At 35.8% G+C, this 27,797-nt stretch overlaps 1 protein-coding gene across 2 annotated transcripts in view; it reads right to left on the bottom strand.

Annotated features, from left to right (window-relative positions):
- The window catches only part of LOC150080469 (uncharacterized), a 180,686-nt gene that overhangs the window by 5,626 nt on the left and 147,263 nt on the right, over positions 1-27,797 (bottom strand). For both annotated transcript variants that reach the window (XM_090381291.1, XM_090381292.1), the window contains 2 exons: positions 18,852-18,894; positions 10,406-10,648 (listed from right to left, as the gene is read on the bottom strand). In XM_090381291.1, the coding sequence (XP_090237417.1) occupies positions 10,406-10,648; positions 18,852-18,894 (286 nt within the window). The remainder of the gene's footprint in view (positions 1-10,405; positions 10,649-18,851; positions 18,895-27,797) is intronic.

The following is a 27,797-nucleotide window of genomic DNA, read 5'->3' as shown; positions in this document are numbered from 1 at the left end:
AAAATTGGCCCAATCCCCTGGCTGAAGGCCAGTACACAATACACATTTACCTTGGAACTACCAAGCTAGTGTTCACAAACTGAGGATTTTCGGATCCCCATATGTAACAACTATCTGTTAACTTTACTGTTGCTTCATCACTGAAAAACATTTTCCAGAAATGTGCTCATTGTCATCTATACAGTTAAGATTTTGAACAACAAATCCTCTTGTTGTGGTTCGTTACGGTGTTTAATTTCTGGATAATTTGCAATTTATAAGCTAAAGTTTCAATTTCTTGCTAACCACCTGTGCAATGAATTTTATTTGCATCTGCAGGCAATTAAAATTTGCATCTGCAGGCTTGCCCAGCAGACAGATTTTTTAGGACTTCGGGTAAATGCTTCCTGAATTTCCGAAACTATCTGCAGATACGCTAGGCCTACCTGCTCCTTTCTGATGCAGCACACTCCCGGTTTCTTGAAACTGTTTTAACCATTACCTCACTGATTGTTTCATAGGTGGATCTCTCTGGAATTTCCACTGAAAACTTCTCTTTAGTCACTGGAGATTTGGTATCCCACATACTGCTTTCTCCTGCACTGTCACTGTTTTAATGGTCTATTGTCACAATTCTTGCTGGAATCAAGGCTGCCAGCTGCATGAGAATAACTCAAGTTGCTGTGACAACTGCAGTTTTAAGATACCTATTACAATAAAATTTTAATCAAGCTTAATAATCAGGTGAATAATTTTTAGACACCCTGTACAATGTGTTGGGCCACACCATTTCTGCCCGTGTCCCTAGTAGTAAAAGAATGCTCAAATGTCCCAGATTCAAGCTGCCAGAAAACTCCTGTGTGTTTGCCATGGTGGTATATTACCCAAACTATGGAAGGAATCCCAAAGACCACCCCAATAGCAGCAGTTTCCTTTGCTCCCCCCACCCCCCCAAAAGGACAGGTGGTTGCCCAGTCTATCTTCTACAGCATCTGAGGATCAAAGAGGCTCCAAGAGAGAGAGATCTGAAGTATGGAAGGCCCCCATGTAGAAAAACTCCAGCTCAAAACCAAATTAGCAATCCACCCATGCCTGATCTCCAACATTTGGCCAGGATTGCATGGAGGAAGGAAGTGGCAATGAACATAGGCTGTCCACCCAAGTTCACTGCCAAAAAATTTGTATTCTATTATTAATTATTGTACAAACAGAAGGTAATATTACTCCCCACTAAAAATACAAATTTTATATATGTTGTATGAGTTTGGCTTTTATGGTAAAATACTTTTAGATAAACAAGGTTTCGGAGTTAAGTATTTTTAAAAAGATAAGAATTTTTAAAAACAACTTTTCAATTGTTTGTAAAACAGCAGTTCAAAAGCATTTACATTTTTTACTCATTTCACCAGAAAATTTTGTAATACATTGATGTGCAAAATGTAAAATTACATTCATAGCTGCAATCATCATCATCATCATCATCATCAGCCATTTTCAATCCACTGCAGGATGAAGGCCTCTCCAGCAACTTTCCAGTTGCTTCTGTTTTGAGCACTGGACATCCATTTACTACCCACAAACTCATGAATTTCATCTATCCATCTCCGCCTTTGTCTTCCAGGTTTTCTTCTAGCTCCTAGGATACCATTCTGTTATTTTCTTAGTCCATCTGTCATCATGTCTTCGAGCTATGTGTCCTGCCCAAGACCATTTTAGTTCTTTAGTTTTGATAAGAATGTCCTTTACTTGAGTTTGTTGCCTAATCCATGTGTTTCTCTTCTTATCTAACAGTCTTATTCCCAATATGATTCGTTCCATTCTTCGCTGTGTGGTTCTCAGCTTCTCTTCCATTCTTTTGGTGAGTGCCCAAGTTTCACTTCCATAAGTCATGGTGGGGAGTATACATTGGTCCATTATTTTACGTTTCAGACAAACTGGGATATTGCTCTTCAGTATGTGACTATATTTCCTGAATGCTATCCATCCAAAATTTATTCTTCTCTTGACTTCCAGCCATTTATCATTATTACAGCTAATAACTTGTCCCAGATAAGTATATGACTCCACCTTTTCAATTACTGCTCCTTCAATCATTATTTCCCTTTCTGTGGCATACTTGTTCATCATTACTTTTGTTTTAGCCATATTCATCTTTAGTCCAAAATCCTTACTAGCTGTGCATAACTGATTAAGATTTTCCTCTAATTCTTTGGGATCATGGCTTATGACCACAATGTCATCTGCAAATCGCAAATGGTTTAGGTACTCTCCGTTCACATTGACTCCTTTCTGCGACCAGTCTAATCTTCTGAAAGCTTCCTCAAGGGCAGCAGTAAACAGCTTCGGAGATATTGTGTCTCCTTGTCGAACTCCTTTCTCAATTTTAAATTTCCTACTGTCTTTGTCTAGTCTAATAAAGGAGGTAGCACTCTCGTATATTTTCTTCAAAATCATAATATATGGGGTATCAATGCCTTGTCTTTCCAGTGCCCGAAACATTGCCTTATGCTGTATGGAGTCAAATGCCTTCTCATAATCCACAAATGCCAGGCATAATGGTGTTTTATATTCATTTGCTTTCTCCATTACCTGTGATATTACATGAAGGTGATCCATAGTTGAGAATCCTGTCCTAAAGCCAGCTTGCTCTTTCGGTTGATTCTCATCCAGTATTCTTTCTAATCTGTTAGTAATGACCCTTGTGAACAACTTGTAGATGTGGGATAACAAGCTAATTGGTCTATAATTTCCAATTTCTGATTTATCTCCTTTCTTATGCAGCAAAACTATGATTGCATTATTCCACTGCTTAGGCGTCACACCTTTTCTAATGCACTTTGTGAAGAGCCTTGCCAGTTTTTGTGTTATGTCTCTTCCTCCCAATTTTAACAACTCTACAGTAACTTCATCTTCCCCCGGGGCTTTCTGATTCTTCATTTTCTTCAATGCATGTTCTACCTCATCAGGAAGAATATTGGGTATGTCGTATGTGTTACTACTTTGCAATCCATCTTCCCCACTGCTGGCATCATTCCCCTGCTCCTTGTATAATTCTCTATAGTAGTCTTCTGCTATTTGAATTATGCCTTCTCTGCTGTTTATAAGTGCACCATCGCTATTCTTCAGTTTCAGTATCATTTGTCTTTCTGTATTACTGCTCATGGCTGCTGATTTAAATCCTTTGTTTTCCCTTAATGCTTGTTCTACTTTTCTTGTGTTAAATCTTCTTATGTCCTCTCTGAGTCTCTTTCTAATGGCTTTGCATAACTCAGTATACTCAATTTTCTCCCTGTCAGTGTTTTTCTTGCTTTTCATTTGTCGTCTTCGGTTCATCATGACAAGTGTTTCTTGACTAATTTTTTCTTCTTTGGATTTCTTTTTCCCTATAGGTTTCTTGGGCTTTACCACTTTCAAAAAGTTGTAATATTCCTCGTCGATATCTTGGTCCTCAGCAGTCTGCAGAAGCTCAAACTTGTTCTTAAGTTCCAGTACATACTGCTTTTTCTCCTCTTCTGTTATCTCAAAGACCTTTGTATTATTTACTCGAGTCAGTTTTTTCCTTTCCTTTCCTACATCTATATCAAGTGTACATCTTACCATTCTGTGATCACTTCCAACATTTACCTTATTCAGGACGGTGACATCATTCACAATCATTCATAGCTGCAATAGTTTTTTCAAAAAATTTTTTGAAAAAAATTTTGAAAAATTTGAAAAAAATATAATCTTGTAATTTTTTTAGTCACATTACCATATATGCTAACATCCTAGTGAATGGAATTTCATAAAATTTTATATTTGGCTCTTTTAGAAAGATTTGTCAAGCCATCCCACAAATTTCGTTAAAATTGGACAATTAGAAATCCAGTAATTATTTTTTACTATCTGTCCACATGTAATAACTCTACTCCCAGTGGATGAATTTTTCATGAAAGTTTACATTTGGCTCTTTTAGAAAAATTTATGTAGCCATTCCAAATTTCAGTAAAATGGGACTGACAGAAAGATGACAATTATATTTCTTTGTCAATCCATCTGCACATAACTTAACCCTCAGTAGACTGGATTTTAATGAAATTTTATATTTGGCTCGTTTAAAATGACGTGTCAAGCTTTCCCAAATTTCACTGAAATTGGAGAAATTATTATTTTTTTTTCCATACATATCACATAGGCTAGCTCCATGTACCATATATTGCAGGTGAAGAACTGGACATTACAATTGTTGCTATGTTATGATTTTAGGAATGAAGGGGCAGTATGGCAGATGCACAGAAATGAAATGTTCTTGGTTTGCACATAAATGTTGTTGCTTTTTGCTCTCTTTTATATATATATATATATATAATTATTATAGTAAGAGTATAATAAGTACTATATAGGTACTCAAAGTGTATGAACGCATAGGCATAAAAGTATACAGCCAGCCATAAGGCCAAAAGAACCTATAAAGACTAGATATAGCCTGTGGTGGTCTACATGTTATACCCTAGAAATTCTAGGGTATGGCATGTAGACCACCACAGGCTATCTAGTCTTTATAGGTTCTTTTGGCTGTATACTTTTATGGCCATGTTTTAATACACTTTGAGTGCCTATTATACCCTTACTATAGTAATTAGATTACAGACAGATATAATGTTCAATCTACCACTGATGGCATTAATCTGATTGATCTGACATAACTTTTACATTTATCCCAATTTTTCATAATAGATTAAATATATATATAATACTGATAAAAATAATAGGATATAATCACATTATTGAATGACTAAGCAAGCAAGAAAAAGTATTAAATTATTAAACTGGGTTATGGATCCGGGGCACTACTAGATATAGCAGAAATACCTGGCAACCATAATGAAATAGACAAATGTATATTTTCAGTGTATTGGGTAGGGTTCTGACCTGTCAAGTGTAATTACCATGGAAATAATTACCCACTGCCTTTAGGTACCATCGTTGTTATCATTATTATTTTTATGTTAATCTTATTTAATTTCAGGTTATCTGCTTTTACCTTGTTGGCATGCTCAATTTTTTCCATGGTAATTACACTTGACAGGTCAGAACCCTTACGCAATACACCGAAAATATACATTTGTTTATACAGAGTGTTTCAAAAATGATGGTCAATAATTTAAAGGTGAAAAGTACAAACTAAAATAAGCAAAAAAGTCCCAGTGAACATCAAGCCGCAAATGAACCGTTTTCAAGATAATGCACATTTTCTGTTAAGATCTGTCGCTGACTATGGGAGCACTAGTTTAGCAAAAAGCTGTGAATCCTTTGATAAGGGTGGTTTTATTAAACATAAGATAATACATTTTAATTTTTGGTTTCAACACCACAGGATTTTACAGATGTTACATGTTACAGGATGTTCTTTCTAACACCCTTTCCTCAACATCAGGTGTTATGCTTCTGGGCCTACCTGCTTGTACTCCATGTATGAAGCACCCATGTTCTCTAAGGTGTTGATGTACTCTGATGAATATGTGCCCAATAGGCACACACTCTGATGAATGTGTGCCTATTGGGCTGCCTTCAGCGGGGAAATGCTTCTTAGTACAAATGTGCAGCCTCGAGTGCTGCTGTTGGCTTTACCATACATGAAGTGCATGTCTGCATACTCTTCGTTGCTGCAACCTCTTTCCATGTTGACTATCCTTTGACAAGTACTAGTATGCCTGCTACGTCTCAGAGCACTGAGAGAGGGGAAACAGAGAGAATGAGCCTAACCTAAACAAACAAGTCAGTGGTGGATCCCAACTAGAAATGTACAATATCTCGAAAACAATTCACTTAAGGACCCATGTTTACTAGGTTTTTTTTGCATATTGTAGTCTATACAGTTCATCTTTAAATTACTGACCATCATTTTTGTAACACCCTGTATATATATACACTGGTGTTCAAAGAATGTGCATCACCCCTTAAAAATTGTCATTGCCATCCAAATAGCGTAAGTATATGGCAGACATGCATAGATGATGTAATATTGCATCAACTGTTACTTTCAGCTATATAAGCACACTCTGTAAGAGTTGCAGTCATTCCTTGCTTGTATCAGGATGGCAAGTTACGTACAGTTCACGCCACGAAGAAAGAGTGCTATTGTTGCTTTACATGAGGAAGGATGTTGTTTCCACCATATTGCTTACAGAGTGTCTTGTAATCAGTCGACAGTGAGTAGATTTCTTTCCAAACTCAAGAATACTGGTTCTGCTGATAGGAACAAAGGAACCAGATGCAAATGAGTCTCTACACCAAAACAGGACTGCGTTTTGAAGCGCTTATGCCTTAAAAACCATAAGGCTTCTTCATCTGAGCTGAAAAGAGAATGGGAAGAACATACAGGAGTGGTAGCAAGTGCAGTAACAGTCAGAAGATGCCTCTTCAAAAATGGACTTGTAGGCCGTTATCCTAAGAAGAAGCACCTCCTCACACAAAAAAATGAAAAAGGCCTGATTAATTTGGTGTAAGGAGCAATCTGCAGGTGTCTACAGTGAAATTCCCCACTAGCCAAATGATATGGGGGTGCATTTTGTATTGCGGAATAGGTCACCTGCAGTTTATAAAAGGTTCCGTAAATGCCAATGGATACCTGGCTATACCAGAAGGCAAATTGCTGCCAACCATTAGAGACCATTTCAACCTGCCAAGTAACTGGATCTTTCTAAGTGATCTTTCAGGAAGACTGTTCCTTGTCTTCGGGCAAAAAGTGCAAGTAGGCACTTCTGTAGTTACTTTAGCTTCATTTCTCCATTAGAGGTTTGACAGTAATGTGTTTAAATTTGTTACAGGTAAAAAAATGGTTGGAAGAATGGTCCATTACAACTGTTAGCTGGCCAGGAAACAGCCCAGACCTGAATCCTATAGAGAACTGTTAGCATTGTGTGGAATCTGCAGTTGCCAGAAAGAAACCAAAGACCCTTCGTGAACTTCAGAAAACCATAATTCGTGTTTGGAACCACAAACTATCAGTTGATTATCTTCAGAAATTGATCTTGTCAATGCCTCGATGGTATACTGCTGTCATCAGGGCCAGAGGCAGTTTAACTAAATATTAGTTTGCACTTGGTGAACTTTTCATTTTGTTTTCCATTTAAAAAGATAAACAGAAGTAAACTGAGGGCTTCTGTTAACATTTCAGCCATAATTGCGTGTTTACCAACACTGTTGTATAAAGGTTGTAAATGCTCATTTTGGAATATTTTGAGAGCACCTGTCAAATATTACTTAGCTTTGTCTTAACTATTAATAAATATCTTTTGTTTATATTTCTATTTGTGATCATCATCATCATCAGCCATTTTCAATCCACTGCAGGATGAAGGCCTCTCCAGCAACTTTCCAGTTCCTTCTGTTTTGAGCACTGGCCATCCATTTACTACCCAAAAACTCATGAATTTCATCTATCCATCTCCGCCTTTGTCTTCCAGGTTTTCTTCCAGCTCCTCTTGGGTACCATTCTGTTATTTTCTTAGTCCATCTGTCATGTCTTCGAGCTATGTGTCCTGCCCAAGACCATTTTAGTTCTTTAGTTTTGATAAGAATGTCCTTTACTTGAGTTTGCTGCCTAATCCATGTGTTTGTGATGCTAGTCATTAATGTAACACACCATCGCGAAAAAGGGTTAGAAATGTGCACCTGAAATCTAACACACTGCATACATTAAATAAGTTGTTTTATTTGTTTTTCAACAAATTAAAACAGCTTCTCTTGCCTGTTTATAGTAATTATTCGGTCAGCATGGGAAGCTGAGAGTAGTCAAGTTTCAGTAAATACCAGCTTCCCTGTATCATAAAAGCTGTGCACTATGGGAAACCAAAATCAAAGTAGAGGAAGGCCTCGCATAACGCGAGTTCGGTTAACGCGAATTTCAGTTAACACTATTTGAAAAATTATACCACTTTTCACTTTACACAATGCAAATTTCCAGTTAATGCGATTTTTTTTTTTTTTTTTATGCGATAGTTGAAAAAGATTTGAATCGCGTGTTAAGCTTACCGCGAGTAGTACGGTCAATAAACAAACGCTTGCCTGCTGCCTGCCTCAGTGTGTTCCATCGGAAGAAGACATGTTACTTGTTTGTCTCCTGCTAATAAAGTCAATGCACACTTGCATAAAAATTCAAATTTTTAAATGAGCCAGATGAAAATGTTACCGCGAAGGAGATAATGGTAAAAGAATTAAATGAAATATTTCGTATCGCATAGAACCTCAAACAAAAGGTTTGAGGTTCTCTGCGATATTTATTTCGCCAGGGCCCACAGAAGATTGTTGTCAGCTATCAGAAATTGATTGATGAAAAGAGAAAGTCAACACTGTTCAAATATTTCCGCAACAGTCATTTCTTCATTGTGTATTTTATGTCAGAGGTTCCCAAACTTTTTCGGTTCACGGCGCTCTTAGTGTCTCAGTAATTTTTTTCAAGACGCACTCAGACCAAAAGAAATACCTAACAGTTCCACTTAGTTGTTAGGTCCAAACAACTTAATAAGAAATGTTGAAACTGTGAACTACCTCGAGCTAGTAGTTCGCGCGGTGTCCGACAGATGTCGAGTATCACTGTTTCCCTCGAAAATTTAAAATATTCCGCGGCACGCAGTTTGGGAACCGCTGTTTTATGCAATAAACATTTAATTCCATAATTATTTTCATTATCTTTTACATTGTATACAGTTAAAAAGTTATTTAAAAGGTATTTTTAAAATTCTTTATGGACATTCCAGAAGGTCAAGGACCAATTATAATTTTTCCTATTGGTTATTATATTCGATTAACGCGTTTCCGTTTTGCGCGATGCGCTCGCGGGACGAATTAATCACGTTAATCGAGGCCCTCCTGTATATGAAACAAAACACTCACCACCTAAATATGGGCACAAATAATGAGACTGCTTTTGGTTATATAGCTTCTTATAAACTGCAAATTATGAAATAAGAACATTGTGGCAATGAGCTAAGTCTTTAAAAAAAAAGTGGCATTTTATTTCTGATCATACTTTACTCCAATGTAACAGCAGATAAAATGATTGTACTGCTAACAAAAATATAAGTACTTGATTAATTTGAAGACAGCCAGGATATTGGCAGTCTAGGATCATTATTTCTAAGTGAAAAAATTACTGTAAAATATGTAAGACTATAAAATAATTTCATGTGCATTCTGGAAGGAAGGACGGCCAAATATAATATTTTACTCTTTAGACATGCAACTAAAACAATTTTTATTCCCAAAACTTATGTCAGGAATGAACAAATATGACATCAGTTATCTTTCCTTTCGCTTCGGTGATATCCTCCCTTCTTAATTTGTTTATTTATATCGTAACATTACATTCTTACCATGCCATTCTTATCTTTTTGAATGTTTTCATTTTTCTTCCCATCTGCTCTCTCTCTCTCTCTCTCTCTCTCTCTCTCTCAGCACTTTCAAAAACAATCCCTTCTAATTTCCTTACTTTCATAGTCTATTTTTTTTCAAATTGCCACCTTTTTATAAGTTTAGAAGATTGTAGCATGTGGTTCAGTGTGCACACAAGAATAGTCCATCCAGCATGTTGTGACAAAAAAAAAAGTAATTCAATGTGATATCATAAATATGGATGAACATAGTTTTAATTTAATTGCTATGTTTACTGAATTCATTTTTCAGTTTCTTCTAGTTTTTATTCCCAGACAAACATTCATCCCTTAACAAATCTCACTGTTCATCCATTTACTCTGCTATAACTGACTAGGCAAGTCTTTGCATAGTTCTTTCACTGAAACATTAATTATAAATCAAATATAATTACAAATCTAATTATAACCACCAGTTTCATTACTGTCTTCCGTAATCATTCTGTCACACATTCATCTAAAAATTTGTAAGTAATACAGTTGAATATTACATTCAAAATAATTTCAATATTGAAATTAATTGTTAAACTTAATTTTTTATGAGTGTATAAAGTGGGCCATGTGTCAATTCACCGAGAAGAGATAAAATTTACTGAGAAATAAATTACTGAAAATAGTTTGAACAATTCATTTTAATGTCATAACATTAGGTTAGTTAGTTAGTTATTTGGTTTTTAGGAGCATTAGCAACTAAGGCCATATTGCTCCGGGGATATGCAGTGGTCATTCCCTGATCTTTCTGCATCCTCCGTATTTGGTGGTGACGGGCTCGAACCCCGGTCTAATCAAGAAGCATGTGCTACGCACTGCTGCTCCTTCCCACCTGGCTACGGAGGCGCCAAATAACATTAGGTAAATATAGTGGTATTAATAAAGTGATGTGGGCATGAAATTGGCCTCAAGGTGTTTAAATTGTACAAATTATTTTCAATAAAGTGGCATTTGGCCCACCCTGTATAATAAAATTATTTATGTAATAAATGCAATCATAATTTAGTGAGTAATTAACTCACCTGTAGTTTATTACTTCCAGATGTGCCATGATAAGTAACTCTAATGCCATTAGTCCAATGTGATGGTACCACAAACATGGTTTCAATTTCATTACGTTTACCACATTCATCTTCGGCTTCTTGAAGTTTTCTTCTTTGATGAATTTCATCACTTATTTCTTCAAGGTTATGCAAAGCATCAGCATAACTCATTTTAACTTTCAGCACATTCTCTTCTAAGCGATGTATTTTTCCTCTTTGTTCCTAATTATCAGAATGAAAAGTTAATTAATATTTATGACCTCTCTTGTTATCCAGACAGTCATGCTGCAGTTGTAAGCCAGCAGCCACCTACATAATACATAAGCAATGCTATACAGCACATTTCATGTTTCTCATACACTAGCTTTGATTTTTGTAGCACAAGAATGGAATATCTAGCATCTCCTCTTTTTACAGTTCCATAAAATTCAAAATTGAACAGATAAATCTAAATTATCTGTTCAATTTTGAACAGATAATATAATTAAATCTAACTTTAATTAGAATATCATTAGAATGTTCGGCAAAATCCCCTTTCATTTCATAAATAATTAACAATCATTTTAAATAATTAGAATTGTAATAATAATTATATTTATTATATAGTGTATTATAATCATGGAAGTGTGCATCAGAAAATAAGGAACATATTCTAGAGCCTAAAATAATAAAAAAATTTCTATAAACACACGAGTGAAAACAATTAATTATGAATTAAATGCATAACAAGGTATTTTTCACAACCACTGTTCAAAGTGGCATCCTTGAACTTTAATACAAAACATTTAGATGCAGATATCATCACACAATTAACATGCACTCGTATAAATGTTACATCCTAGCTTGTTTGATAGTCTTTAAAGCTTCTCAGTAAATAAAGAATTAACCTTTACATGCCTTTAAGGCCTTGAATGGATTGAGTAAGCTCAATAATGTTGATAACATCCTCCCTTTTGCTGAGACTACACACACGAGGAGGCATAAATTCAAATTGAAGGATGGTTGCAGAATAGATGTGTGAAAGTTTGCTTTTAGCCAGTGGGTGTTAATTGCTGGAACAAACTTCCCTCTGTTGTTGTGGGCTGGTCAGCTTGAATAAATTCAAGAAAGAACTAGACCAGCGCTTCTCAAACATTTTTGGATCACCGCCCCCCCCCCCCTTGGTTGAATCACCGCTCCCTAAAAAAAGCCCTCTCCAGGGCTTTTTTTTAGCCCACCAATATAAAGTGAAGCTAAATAACTGAAATGAATATTTGTCTGTTTGCTTCCAAAAATGTAAATGCAGCCTTTCATGTATGTATGTGAATTATAAAGAAAACTATTTACTGCACTTTATTCCTTCTTCGTAAAAAATTACAACCACATAAATAAAGTCAGTTATAGTCACTTAAATTAAGTCATAAAAATTAAAGTTAATTACATAAATAAGTCATGATATTAATGGAAATAGTTAATTATATTTTAATATTTAATGCGATGGATGAGCTTGGTGGAGATTTATTAGCTTATCAATATTAGTTTAATATCTGTAAGTAGAAGTCGTAAATCGGCACGTTTAACAACATCCAGACAATTTCTTTGTTTTGTCAGCAATTGAGATACAGCAATGAAACTGGTTTCGACTAGATATGACGTTGGAAAAGAAATAAGTAATTTTTTTTACAATTCCCCACAATGCAGGATAATGGTCAGGGATTTTCTTTTGTAACCAAAATTCCTGATATGAATTTTGAAATTTTGGCTTCAGTTCAACTTCATTTCGTAACTCAATCAATTCTTCTACAAAAACGTTCACCATCGTCATTATTTAAAAAAAGGATTTATAACCCAATCTGGAATTTTCAAATTAAGGAGATCTTCGAACCTTTCCTGCATATTTCTGTGCAACATTTCTAGATTATTACAAAACGTTAGTAGAATTTCATCAACTATTTTTTCTTTTTTCTCTATTTCCAACAGATTTGGAAATTTATACAATTCACGTCGTCCTACGTTGCACATAAAAAGCTTTAATTTTGAAATAAATGCTGAAATTTGAGTTTTCACCTTAATAAGAGTTATATCTTGTCTTTGTAAATGTAAGTTCATTGAGTTGAATCTAGTAAATAAATCTGCAAGATAAGCAGTATCAGTTTTCATTTTCTTTGTTCCTATCTACAAAAAACTCGGCAACAGTATCAAAGAGTTCATAAAATCTGTTGAGACAGTTGCCTTTTGACAGCCACCGAACCTTGGAGTGAAGTAGCAATCGTTCAAAATCTTCACTGTTTTGATCACAAAGCTTTCGAAATATACGATCATTCAAAGAATGTGCTTTAATTTTGTTTATAGCAGTAATAACAGTTTGTAGAGAATTGTGCAGTTGATCACCAAGTTTTTTCACAACTAAATGCTGATGGCGAATGACACAATGAACAGTAATAATATTTGGCACAGCATTTTTTAAATAAGCCATAAAACCCTTGTAACGGCCAATCACTGATGGTGCTCCATCCTTGCACAAGCAAGTACACTTGTAAGTGGAATTTTTCTGTCTTTAAAAAACTTTTCAGTAACCTGAAATATAGACCCGCCTTTGGTATACGTTTCTAGATATCTTGCAAATAATAATTCTTCGTTCATCTTTTCATCTTTTATGAAACATACGTATGCTAGTAGTAGTAAACATTCATTACCTGGCAGAGTTTATGGCCTATCATCCACCTGTCGCCCCCTTTCATACCTAACATCCCCTAGGGGGCAATATCACCCACTTTGAGAAACGCTGAACTAAAACTATTGGAGGAAGTGGAAAAAGTGAAATGAGAAGGGTTTTTTTTTTTTTTTGGTGATGTTGTATAAGCTTGCTTTCTTGCATCATTTGCCACTACTAATACTAAGTCTTTAATAAATCTGACAACCAAATGATCTTGATTTATCTTGATCTACAGAAAGCCTTTGACACCATTCCACATAAAAAAGGTATATAAAAATTGAAATGCTATTGGAGTTATAAGCCCAAACCTTTTTCTTAATCACAATTTTCCTTACTGAAAAACAAAGCAGTGTTATATAGAGGAATTTACTCTGATTCTTTCTGTATATAGAGGGGGAAATTCCCCAGGGGCATTCTCTGGCTCTCCAACTGTTTGTGATTTACATCAATAATATTCAGGATTGTTTAAAGCTGGCTGATGTTAAACCTATGCAAATGATTCAGATTTATAAGAAAATTATCAATTTCAGGATTGTGTAATATTGGGTAAAAGACTATTCACAAAGTTAGATTTAAAGGAACAGACTCCTACTTAATATTAATAAATGCTGTATTAATGTCAATAAGTGACTATCATAAGAAAAAAACTAATGAAATTACAATACCAATTTGGAAACCAAATAATAAATAGAATTAATGAAGTTAATGATTTTGGAATTTTGTGGCTACTTTATAAAATATCACAACAAAAGCATCAAGAACTTTAGGACTTCTGAAAGAATATTTGATTTTCCAGTACTCTCACACTTATTAAAGGTTGAATTCCAAATAACAATAATCTTTATCCTTGAGTATACCTCTATGGTCAGGATCCCTCTTATTAAATATCTCAGCAAACAATTAGAGCACATTCAAAAATCTGATTATATTCCTAGCCTATAAAGCAAAGCTGGAGTAAATCTTAAAGGAATGATGTAAATTCTTTGAATTGCTGCCACTATGTACATAATGACAATAGCAGATTGTAATTTGTTCCAATCACTGAATGCCCAAAACTGCTATCCATGGTCAACTTTGTATGTCCTGCCCAGGCCACTGAGAAGGCATGAGTTAATTGTTATTAAATCATATAAAACATGTCACCTAAAACATGATTTTTTTTAACAGAACTTCCTATTAAGTAAATGAATCAAATTTAGATATCATTAATAGGAACATCAGTATTAAAAGTTGTTAAATTTAATTCTTTTTTAATTAATCTACACAAATAATCCATATAATGCAATTTATTTTTTATTCTTTAAAATTAGAATGCTTGGTAAATGATTCCTGTTCTCTCCCCCTGTCCCATTTAAATTAATGCAGTAAAGAAACAGGGTACATTCAAAAATTCATGTTAACATATTTTCTGTCAATTTTATGGGGTGGAATTGGTGATACCTCATAAAAGTGGCTTTAAATGAAACTTTCCCAATGCAGCAAAACTCTGAATATTATTATCAGGATTATAAATATTTTACAGCTTGTCTATAAATTATTCACCTGATTATGAAACTCAATTAAAATTTTACTGTAATAGGTATTGTTTGTACTTTAAAACAGTTTGCTGCACCTAACAAAGCAACTCAAAGAATTTCTTATCACACAACCTCACTTCAGTAAACCTCTACATGGACACCTTTGATAGCATGTAGAATATCAAGATGATAGCCAATTTATTTTCATCTGTTTTGAAGTATCTCTTGAGAAATGGAAGTCACTGCCTATTCAATCCAGTCTTTTAACTCTGTGATGTTGTTAACTTTTTTTTGGTACACCTGTCCTTTACATAGTCCCATAAAAAGAAACATACAATTGTGATATCCAGGGAACGAAGAGGCCATGGAATGAAACCATCACAGCCAATCCATTGGTTAGGAAATGTTTTATTGAGGAAATTGCACACAGGCAAGATCCACTTTGATGGTCCCCCATCTTGCTGATAAAACACATGTGGCTGTGTATCTTCCAGCTGAGGTGAGCATGATGTCATCTGAGAAGAGCAAGCTATCTGGGCGACTGCTCTGAATGTCTCTGGTTAGTGTGTCCATTATGATGATGAACAGAAATGGGCTAAGGGCAGAGCCCTGGTGTAAGCCAACATTCATAGTGAAGGCATCACTAACTCCAGCTACATACTCTAGTTCTACTATCCTGGTACATATCTGTACCAGGATCTGCAGATAAAGGAACCACTAGGTGGCAGTGATCACAGTGTGCTGAAGTGGGATTTACTCAAAGAGGTAACTACCATCAGGAGTAAAGGGAAGGGTTATTGCTTTCATAAAAGCGACTACAATGGTCTGAGACAGTATTTAAATTCTATACAGTTGGACCAACTGAAGATGTTACCAACAGCAAATGCAAAATGGGAAGCATTCAAAGAACTTATCTTGGAAGCTACTAGGCTTTACATACCAACTAAGAAATATTGTTCAAGGTTTAGGCCTAAATGGATGTCAGATGAACTAATGAGACATATGACAGAAAAGAAAAATGCATGGGATACATATAAATTAACACGTGACACAGAAGTCTATGATAGATACAAGTTGATCTGTAACCAAGTTACGAAGGAGGTTAGGCAGGCAAAGGCAGATTACGAGAAATCTTTGGCAAGGGATGCAAAGAAAAACAGCAAAGAGTTCTTTACTTATGTAAACTCTAGAATGAAGGGGATGAATCAGATTGGTCCACTTGATATCGATGGGTCAACTGTTGATGATCCTGCTCAGGTAGCTAACAAACTAAATGAATATTTTGCATCGACATTCATACATGAGGAGTTATTCAGTGAGGGGGATGCCAGAAGTGTATTCAACTCTGGCAGTAAGCTAGAGAATCTTGTAATAACTGAGAGAAAAGTGGAGGAGAAATTAGCATTAGCATTAGTAGAGGCATTTGATGCAAGAAAGCAAGCTTATGCAGCATCAGCCAAAAAAAAAAAAAAAAAAAAAAAAGTAACATAAATAAATAAAAATAACCACTTCCACTTCACCCCTCTGTTCGTTCGAAATACCTGTCCAGCTGAGCCTTAAACTTATTTAGGCTATCAAATTGTTGAAGATAAACACAAGAAAGGCACCTGGGGTGGATGGGATCTATCCAGTTATATTAAAGGAGGCAGCAAAGGAAGTAAGCAAACTCTCAGCCATAATTATGAGAGCTTCCTTGAATTCAGGGGAGGTACCCACAGACTGGAGATGTGCAAATGTGACCCCAATTCACAAAGGAGCATCAAAGGCTGACACAAGTAATTATAGACCTGTGAGTTTAACTTCTGTTCCAGAAAATTAATGGACTGCAGGATCATCTAGACAAGACTTCAGTTATAGCTCGGACACAGCATGGTTTTGTTAAGGGGAAGTCTTGCCTGACCAATTTGACTGGATACTATGATGCAGTCACAAAAGAACTGGATGCAGGGAATGACTTTGATATTACATACTTGGATCTTAGAAAGGCTTTTGATACTGTTGCACATGGAAGACTGCTGCACAAATTGGAGCAGTGTGGCATTAGAGGCAAATTGCTGCTATGGATAAAGGGGTGGTTGAGGGGGAGAAAACAGAGTGGTAATCAATGGACACTGCTCATCGTGGACTAATGTTATTAGTGGAGTCCCTCAGGGTTCAATGTTGGATCCATTATTGTTTTCTGTATTTATAAATGATATTGATGATGGTATATCAAGTTTAATGTCCAAGTTTGCAGACGATACAAAGGTTGGCAGGGTTGTCAAGGACACTACTGACACTATGCTGCTTCAACAGGATCTGGAAAGGTTGAGCAGATGGGCTGAGAGGTGGCAAATGAAGTTTAACATTGACAAATGTAAAGTACTACATATGGGAAACAGCAACCCCAGAGCAACGTATCAACTCTGTGGTACTACACTGACAGTGGTAGAGAATGAAAAGGACCTGGGGGTAATTGTGCAGGCAGATATGAAGTTCTCTGAGCAGTGCAGACGGGCTGCAAGAGTAGCTCATGGTGTATTGTCAATGATATACAGGAATTTTTCTAGCAGGGATAAGGAGGTGATTATTACCTTGTATAAGGCAATGGTCGGGCCACACCTTAAGTACTGTATACAGGTCTGGAGGACTCATTTCAAGAAGGATGTAGAGCTGCTGGAATGAGTACAGAGAAGGGCAACAAGATTAGTGAATGGAACAAAGGGGTACTCTTATGAAGAAAGGCTTAAGTTTTGAAATTACAGTGTCTGGAGACTAGGCACCAGTGAGGTGATCTGATAGAGGTGTATAAAGCCTTGAATGGTTTGAGCATTCTCAATGCTGAAGTGATTCTTCCTCAGAATAATCACCTGAGAGGGTATAAATTCAAATTTAGGAAAGACAGATGTAGGATAGACGTGCGGAAATTTGACTTTAGCCAGCAGGTAATTGGTTGGTGGAACAGACTTCCATCCCTTGTCATGGAAGTTGATAGTCTAAATAAATTTAAGGCTCAGCTGGACAGGTATTTCGAACAAACGGAGGGGGGGAAAGTGGTTTTTCTTTTTTTTTTTTTTTTTCTTTTTTTGGCTGATGCTGCATAAGCTTGCTTTCTTGCATCATATGCCTGTGCTAATGCTAATATCGTGGATCAGCTTGACATAGGTCTCAGGAACACGCTTCTTCCTCAGACACTTCCACAGAAGGCTCCTAGGTACTTGGTCATAAGCCTTTTCTAGGTCTATAAATGGTCCTTTTCTAGGCTAGGAGAGCTTGTTCTTTCTCCCAACACTTCTCTTGCAGGACCCTTGCTATAAACATTCCATCAGTAGTACTTCTCACCTTCATAGAGCCAAGCTGGTTCTTGGTAATCTGGTCTTACAGTTTAACTCTGTCTTCTCCACTTCACTGTCTGGCTCATTAGTTTGATAGGTCTATATTTGTTGCAGTCTTGTATGTCTCCTTTCCTTTTATATATCAGTACTATGAGATTCTCCCTCGAAGCATCTGGTATCTTGGTTTCTCTCATTGTTTTATTCATTAGCCTCATAAATAGGACTCCTCTCTGTCCTAACCCCTTGAAAATTTCAATGGATATCATGTCAAGCCCTGCTGCCTTCCCTGACTTCATACTATCAATGCTAGCAGAACTTCTTCCTCCTTTATATCCTCAATGTCCTCAACGTGTCCATCTAGCTCCTGTTCTTGTCCAGCGACTGTTTCACTATTCACGATCCCTTCAAAAAACTCTTTCCATTTCCTGTTTACATCTTCTGTTTTCATAAGAACCTTACCAGTCTGATCTTTTACTGCTCTTATCACTCTTATATCCTACTGTTCATTGAACTGTGTTCTGGTGATCTTGAATATCTTCAATTCCCCTTCCTTAGTGTTCATATTATTATACCATCCTTCCACAGCTCTGTCCTTGGCTTTAGCTACTGTCTGTTTAGCTTGTCTTTTCTTTTCCTTATACCTATTCTTGTTTTCATCAGTTCTGTCTCTCTGCTATTCTTTAAAAGTTGTCTTCTTGTCCTTCAATGCCTTATGAAATAAGTTAACCTAATGGATAAATCTAAGTTCTCTTGAAAGTGGAGCTTGGGGGGATAAAATTCAAGATTGTGAAATATCTCAGACATAGAATAATTATTCCCTCCAGTCTGAGAAATTCAAAACCATTAATATTTGTTATTTTCATTTCCTATAAGACAGGTTACATTAATGCTAAACTCACCTCTAGCATTCGATTGAAGTGTGCCTTTGCTTCAAAGTAAGGCCTAAAAAATACCAGAATTTAAAAAAAAGAATATAATTACGGTATACGGTAAACACTGCTACAGGATAAATATATCAGTAATGATAAATGAAATAAGCAAGGTTCCATTAAGCATTTCAATGAGTAATGGCAGATAAAAAAATAATAATTTTAAAAGTAGTTGATATTTTTTACAAGTATATTTAACGGCATAAAGACAAATCTACCCGTATCGCAATTTCAATTTACACTTTTGCAATATGACTACAAAAATAATAGCACTCAATCAGAAAACAGACACATTATCATAAACCTAGTATTCTCAACACCACAACATTAATTAGTAATTAATGTTCTGGTGCTGATTCAATTAACTAATATTTCTATACTTTACTTCAAATTTTCAATTAACACTAATTAGAATATTTGTAATAAAACTTATTTTTATAATCTAAGATTGAAACTTCTCAGATGATATTACAGCAATATACAAGGATGATGCAAAGATAAATAATAATTTCACCATAAAGAACAATAAATTATATAGTAAAAACATATTTTTAGTAAGATTTTGAGGAATACACTGAATCTAATTCAATCCAGAATATACCGTTGATAAATAAGAATCTACAACAATATCCATATCATATTCAAATTTTAGTTGATTGTTTCATTAACATCCATAAGGCACGTATCCCACAGAAATAAAATTCAAAAATTAGCTTTCTGGCTGGGTTCCTGAAACTGTGCTGAATCCTACATCCCTTCAGTGCCATGAAGTGGATTAATATTTACTAGGGGACTTCATTCCCTGCTCACCCACCCCAGCGCACACTTTTCTACATAAGATGTAGAGGCATAAGAAGTAAAATCTTTTCTATGTAAAAGACACACCTGTCGAAACACACTGGTCGATATCTAATCAGGAAATGACCTATGTAATTCTTTACCTGTGCGGCATTCTCAAGGTCGAATGAATATCAAGGTAAACTCAAGAACGGTGTACACCCTCCAACATGGCGGCAAGCAAAACAGTGGGAAAGCAGTGATTGACAAGTTGTGACTCCCATATTTCGACAAATAGACAGGAACAAAGCAGTGATTGGCAGATGCCACTGCTTTCCCCACCTACTGTCCTAGGTCGATATGTCTAGGGTGTTTTTCCCCACATTTGCCACTGTTTTTAAATCCGGAACTCGTTTTCCCATTTTAAAACAGCAAGCTGGAGAGATAAACACTCTACCTAAGCTAAGCTTCCCCTCCTCGACAACACAAAACAATCAGAAAACGAAGGTGCCTTCACCTGTCAATTATCACCATCTTCCTCACTTTCATCAAAGTACCTGCCGGTGTATACTATACTGGACTTCAGCCAATATCACCATGTGGTTATTTACCTGCGTTTACATAGGTCACTTAGGAAAAGGCCTTTTGCTTCGGGTTTCATAATATATGAGGAATACTGTTGCATCCGAAAGAGCAGGACTAAAATATTTAACTGAAATATTTACAAACTATACAAATATTTAAAATATTTACAAAATACTGAATTACTGTATTTACAAATATTGAATATTCATAAATATACAAAAAACGTTACAATGGAACATCAAATGTTAGACAATGAATCACGTGCACAAGGTTGGTGAACATTATGGAGGCAACTGTCGATAATTAATTGCATTTGAAGTGACATAATTGCCTCGGCGCCTTCTACCATTGGCTCGAATAAATATCACTAGGAGGAAAACTTTTGTTAATGTATAGATAGATAATCCTATCCTTAGGCCACTTCTTGGTCTGAAGACTGGAGTCAACACAAATTCAGAAATATACCTTTGAATAGCTTTCAAACTTAAGAGTATTTGCGGATATAAACTCTTAGAATCCATGTAATATCCTTTCCACAAATACATTAACATTTTTATTAATTTTCAATGTTATACATGCAATTTATTCCCCACAAGAAATCTACTCTGCATCTCAAGCCAGGTTCATGTTGCTACCATGACTTGGTTGTTGTCATTAAATCAACACCCTTTCAAATGTTTTGTATAATGTGCAGAAAGAAAATCATTGCCATATTTTAAGATTTCAAATCTAAGGTGTTAGCAGTTTTAAAGAATACATATGGCTTAATGCTGAAAAAAAAAAAAAAAAAAAATCTGTACATTCCATACAATATCTAATAATCAGCTTAAGTTTATTTTCACTTCTCATTTTAGTTTCAAAAAAAAAAAAAAAAAAAAAAAATCTTAAGAATGCTGTGTCACCATTCCACTGACTTTGTTTTCTGGGTCATAATGAATGCCTACAATGCATTCACTGCCCTCTACTTGAAATCATTCCAAAATATTCATGCAAATGTTTCTTCCTGTTAGTCAAATACAGGGTTGTAAAAATATGGAAATATTTAGATATGAATATACTGATCTATATGCAAGATAATATAATAACCAAATTTCATTGTGAGGCTTCCAAAGGAAAGGAAATACGGAGACAAGGATTACATTAATCAGTGTTATGCAAATTAAGTTGTATTAATATTACTAAAAATACTTTGTCGAAGGTAAACATCACACATTATGAAATGCATACAAGAAACAAGATAAAGCAGAAGAATTAACAGTGATCAAAGTGATGAACTCTTGGAACATGCATTTCTGTCGTTCGCTGATGAGCTTGAAGTGCTAGTCAAGACATCAAAGGCAGATATTGTTGGGATATCACAGACGTGGTGTCACACAGATATAAGCAGTACAGAATTGGAAATTGGGGAGTACAATGTGTACAGAAAGGATAGACAGGACAGGTTGTTGTTTCTTGTTTAGTTTTTTTTTGGGGAGCATTAGCAACTAAGGCCATATTGCTCCGGGATATGCAGTGGTCATTCCCTGACCTTTCCGCATCCTCCGTATTTGGTGGTGACAGGCTCGAACCCCGGTCTAATCAAGAAGCATGTGCTACACACTGCTGCTCCTTCCCACCTGACTACGAAGGCGCCAGACAGGACAGGAAGGGATTATGTTGTTAGTTAAGAAACACAAATTCTAAGGAAGTGCATCTAATTGATGCTGGGTCTGTTTGGTGTGACATAAGCAGCGGGAAAGTAAAAATGAGAGTAGGTGTGAATTATAAGCTTAATGAATTTGATAAGTATAATGAGCAATTGTGCAGAGAAATAGAGTGGGCCAGTAAATCAGAATGTCTTATAATGGGAGATTTTAACTTTCCAGATACTGACTGGAACTTGTGGTTGGTCACTCGCACACTAGCAAGACTTTTTTTGGATTTATTGGATGACTGTTTTCTACAGCAGCATGTTCGAGAGGCAACCAGAGGGAGTAATACTCTTGATCTGATTATCAGCAGTGATTATTCATGCTAAGAATTTGCAGATAAAGGAACCACTGGGTGACAGGGATCACAATGTACTGATATGAGAATTACTTAAAGATGTAACCACCATCAAGGCTAAAGGGAAGGGCTTTTGCTTTCGAAAGGTGACTACAGGGGTCTCAGACAGTTTTTAAATTCTGTACAGTGGGATCAACTGATGATGTTACCAACTTTGAATTCTAAATAGGAAGCCTTCAGGGACTTAATCTTGGAGTCTACTAGGTTTTCATTCCAACTAAGAAATACTGCTTCTTATCAAAAGCAGCCTGAGCACGAAAAAAGCTTTTGTTGAATCTGAAGTTACAAATGCCAACATAGAATCTGTGCGGTGTGAATTAGTTGGAAACAAAGGAATAATGAGAGTGAGAGTAATCTACAGACCAGAAGACTAAAGAATATGACGAGAGTCTTTACATGCATGTGGAATGAGCAAGCAAGCATGAATGTCTTATTATGGGTGACTTTAATCTGCCACAGATTGATTGAAATAAGTGTGAGGGAAAGTCACTATGGGGAAAAATTTTTTTAAATAAACTAGATGATTATAATGATTATTTGTACCAGCATGTTAGAAAAAGTACTAGGGGTGAGAATATCCTTGACCTCATCATTACTAATGAATCAGATGACATCACAGGGCTTAACATACAGGAACCATTGTTAGGCAGTAATCATGCAAACATCAGTTGGAAGATGAAGAAAGGTGTTGCAGTAGTTAAAGGAAAAGGCAGGGTTTTAATTTCAGAAGAGGGGACTTTGACAGTTTAAGGTTCTATATGGCATCTATGAATTGGGCAAATTGCCAAGGGATAGTGAATACATTTGAATTATGGAATACTTTTAAAGCAAAAATCACAGATACATTCATGGCTCCTGTGATTTTTGCTTCAACATACCTATAGGAAAATATTGCAGGAGGAGGATGCCAAAATGGATGACTGCAGAACTGGCTGGTCAAATAGAGCAGAAAAAGATAGCATGGGATAGTTACAGAGCAATGAAAAGTACAAGTTGATCTGTAACAGCCACAAATAAGGTTAGGGAAGCTAGGGCTGCATATGAGAAAACATCGGCTAAGGCAGCAAAGAATGGAGACAAGGAATTTTCATGTATGTGAATACAACAAAGAAGAAAGCTAATCAGATCAGACCCTTGTGTACCGAGTGTGGGAAAGTCTTAGATAATCCAGCAGAAGCTGTGGATGAATAGGTACTTTGCATTGGTCTTTACTGACGAAAGTCCCTCCTCCATGCTGAGAATAGGCTGTACAAGTGAGCTGAGCCATGTGAAATTAGTAGTGACACTCTAATTACAGATGATTGTTTATCAGAAAAGCTTATGAGCTTAAAGGCAAGTAAGGCTCCCAGAGTTGATGGCATATACCCTGCAGTTTTGAGGGAGAGCACCAGAGAGTGTATCGAACAACTGAAGTTAATTATGGGGGCATCTCTGGACTCAGGGAAAATTCCTTTGTTCTAAGAGTGAAGTTGGTAACTATAGAACAGTTAGTTGACTTCAGTGGTAAGAAAAATCTTAGAGACAATGATTAAGAGTGCAATCCAGAAATTAGACCGATATGGCATTCTGAAGGACACACAAAATGGCTTTGTTAAGGGAAAATCATATTTAACTAACTCAGTAGGCTATTTTGACAGTTACTCATGAGCTGAAATTAGGGAACAATTTCGACAGTTTATTTGGATTTTAGCAAAGCATCTGCCTCAGTCCCTCATGAGAAATTACTGTATAAGCTTGAACAAGTTGGGATAACCAGTAAGATTCTAAGTTGGATTTCTGGGTGGCTGCAGGGCAGAGGGTTGTGATTAATGAATATTCTTCAGATTGGTGTAACATTCCAAATGGGGTCACTCAAGGATCAGTTCTTGGACCATTGATGTTTCTCATTTTCATAAATGACATTGACGAGGGGATAGAAAGTGTGATGTCAAAATTTGCAGACGACATAAAAGATTGGTAGAGTTGTTAATGATCAGTGCCAAGCAGCACTCCTTCAGGATGACTTGAACAGACTTCAAAAATGGTCAGAGAAGTGGCAGCTATGTTTTAAAGCTGCTAAATGCAAAGTCTTACACTTGGAGAATAGCAATAACCAAATAAATTATACATTTCATGGGGTTGAATTAAAAACAGTGGAGGAGGAAAGAGATCTGGGAATTACAATATGGGCAGATAGACGTTTTCACAACAGTGTAAACAGGCAGCCAGGACACTCCATGGTGTTCTATCGATGATTTATTGAACATTAATCCTGTAGAGATAGGGAGGTCATAATCCCACTGCATAAGGCAATTGTAAGATCTCGTTTGGAATACTGTGTTCACGTATGGCAACCTCATCGGAAAAAAGACATTGAACTTCTTGAACAGGTCCAAAGACGGGCAACGTGAATGATGAGACTGGCAAAAGGATTGACCATATGAGAAAAGACTGATTATGTAGGCTACAGAGCTTGGCAACCAGTTGTTGTTATTTGTTATTTGGTTTTTAGGAGCATTAGCAACTAAGGCCATATTTCTCCAGGGATATGCGGTGTCATTCCCTGACCTTTCCGCATCCTCCGTATTTGGTGGGCACGGGCTCGAACCCCGGTCTAATCAAGAAGCGTGTGCTATGTACTGCTGCTCCTGCCCACCTGGCTACGGAGGCGCTTGGCAACCAGGCACCTCAGAGGTGGTTGATTGAGGTTTATAAGGTTCTGAAAGGGATTAGTAAAATGGATGACGGTGGAATTCTCACTGCTATAAAGAATTCCAGAACTAGGGGTCATAAATTCAAATTAATTTAATTTTCTGTTTATACTCCGGCACGACAACCAAGTCAGTAGAGTTTACAATAAATCGTCAATACAAATATTTATCTTATTTAGTAGTCATGGGATCGAACCCCGGTCCACTCAAGGAACGCGTGCTATGCACTCTGGCTACTGACCACTTGGCTACATCAAGCCTATTATAGGGGTTGAGGTTTAGATTTGATTGTAAGAAGTTTTCTTTTAGTCTGTGAGTCATTGATTGCTGGAACAAGTTGCTCTCACAGAGAATTGAGGCTGACAGTTGAATAAATTCAAAGGTCAACTGGATAGATGCCAGTGTGAGGAGGGAAGCATATAATTTGTTTTTTATCTATTTGGTGCGGTTTTTTTTTTTTTGGCAGTGCAGCAAAAGCATGTGGCTTCTTTGCACTATATACCAAATACTATCACTATTGTATACTACCCTTTCCAGTAAATTTAAATAATTTTAAATTAAGTTTATTTATTAAATTAAGATTATTTCAACTGTTGTCTCTATCTTGTGCATACAGAAGTCTCAAGGAAAACATTATTAAACTGATTTAATAATTGAAAATGCCATTATGAGTTCACTATAATTTTGTTTCATGTCTAAGTACAGTCGAACTTGGTTATAACAAGCAACAAGTGACCAAAAAAATTTCCTCGTTATAACCATTACTCACTATATCAGTGATAGCAGAGATGGGGAACCCCCTAGGGCTGTTAAACAATGAACACTTTATATCAGTAATGAGTTAAATCTACCTCCTATTTTTTTTAAATTCTCAATAACCTGATAAAAAGATATTCAAAAAACAAAAAAAAGAAAGAAAAAAGAATATAAGTATATCATATTATTTTTTTAATAGTATATTATATTATATAATATACCCACATTAGTTGCATTAATATGCTTGTATAAACTACAATACACGTAATATTAAACACAATTTATTTGTCTGTAATTTTAAAACCATACACTTAATACTAAACAATTTATTTCTCTGTAATTAAAAACAATACTATTTAATAATAAACATGATTTCAATTAGTCTTCATTTATGAACCTTAAAATTGATGTTTGTTTTAAAGATTTCACTTTGATAAGTTTCCCATTAAAACACTCAACGTGTTAAGTCTCATTACTTGCCTCAGTTCCTTCAAAAAAATTGACTAATGTGTCCATTGCACCTTGAGTTTGCGAGATTGACGGCACCGATTTTAATTCACTTTCAATTGTCATCATATCATCAACACAATCATCATCTTTACCATCATCTTTGTTGAGCACGGCATCTACAATGTCACTCTCTGTAGGAAGACCACTAGTTAATAAGTTGTCATCAATGTTATCTGAATTAAAACCTACAACGTTGTTATGTAGCAACCATTCGGATAATGGTAAGTTGTTTTCTTCATTTTCATCTACAATTTAAATTTCATTTGAATTTAATTTCGATTTCTTGAAGCAATTTGATATGGTTATATTAATAAATTTATAATATCCAATATCAATATAGACTCGGTAAGTTTCTCTTCTCTTTGACTGATCAGATATAGAACTAGAAATCTTTTATGAAATCCTTTCAAACTCTTGATTACACCTATGCCCATTGGTTGTAAAATTGATGTCGCATTGGGAGGCAGAAACACTAGCTTAATGTTGGACAAATTTTGAATCTGAGGATGTGCAGGACAGTTATCAACTAACAAAAAAATATTTTTCTTCTTTTTGAATAGCTCCTTATTCCAATCATTTTACTTATTGCCGAAAAATATCTGATCATCCAAGCTTTCTTGTTTGCAGTGTAATTCACAGGAAGTTTCCTTACATTTTTGAAACACCAAGGTTTTAACAATTTTCCGATAACAAACAGTTTTTTTTTATCAGTTCTTGTCATATTTGCACATACGAGCACCGTCAAGCAAGCCTTTGATTTTTTTTCCAGCAACACATTTTCCCCCTTTGAATTTAAACATATTGTCAGGTGTCAAATTATAAAAGTCCTGTTTTGTCAGCATTGTAGATGTCTTCATCATTGAAATCTTTCCTGATTTCTGCCCAAACATAGTCAATCCATTCCTTTGCCATTATTGGATCTGCAGATCGAGATTTTCCACTAATTTTTGTATAAACGATGTTATGTCGCTTTTTAAATCAATCCAGCCAACTAATGTTACACACAAAATCGTAGCATCGAAATTGTTTAGGAAATTTTTCTGCTCGAGCCTTCAAGATTGGACCGTCTATTGAAAATCTAGCACTTCTTTGTAGTAGTAGCAGTAGTAGTGGCATGTGATGCAAGAAAGCAAGTGTATGAGCTTATGCAGCATCAGCCAAAAAAAAAAAAATTTGAAGCAATGCTTCATCACTGTTTGTGTCGCACTTTCTAAATTTTTTTTTCGGTTATGTTCTTTTCCAGTGCAAATATGTAAACATCTTTATTCTTCTACAATGTCGATACACTTGAAGAAGACAAATAAAACTTTTTGCACACTTCAACCTTCTTTTGCACCACGTTCTAAATGGTGCAAAAATAATTTTGACTTTTTCACGAATTGAGAGAGACTTTTTGTTAGTAGACATGTTTCCGAAGGAAGGGTTCGTTTCTAACTGATTTTGCTTTTAAATGATAAAGTGATCTGCATACAAAGTTCTTAGAAGTCCCGAAATGCATAAAGTTCTTAGAAGTCCCGTTTCCAAAATTCTTAGAAGTCCCGAAATAAATTTA

The sequence above is a fragment of the Mastigoproctus giganteus genome, chromosome 9, assembly GCF_048544385.1.
Source record: "Mastigoproctus giganteus isolate SK-2022 chromosome 9, ASM4854438v1, whole genome shotgun sequence".
Taxonomy (NCBI): Eukaryota; Metazoa; Arthropoda; class Arachnida; order Uropygi; family Thelyphonidae; genus Mastigoproctus; species Mastigoproctus giganteus.
Note: the sequence above shows the minus strand (reverse complement) of the source record. Positions and strands in the feature narration are given on the sequence as shown.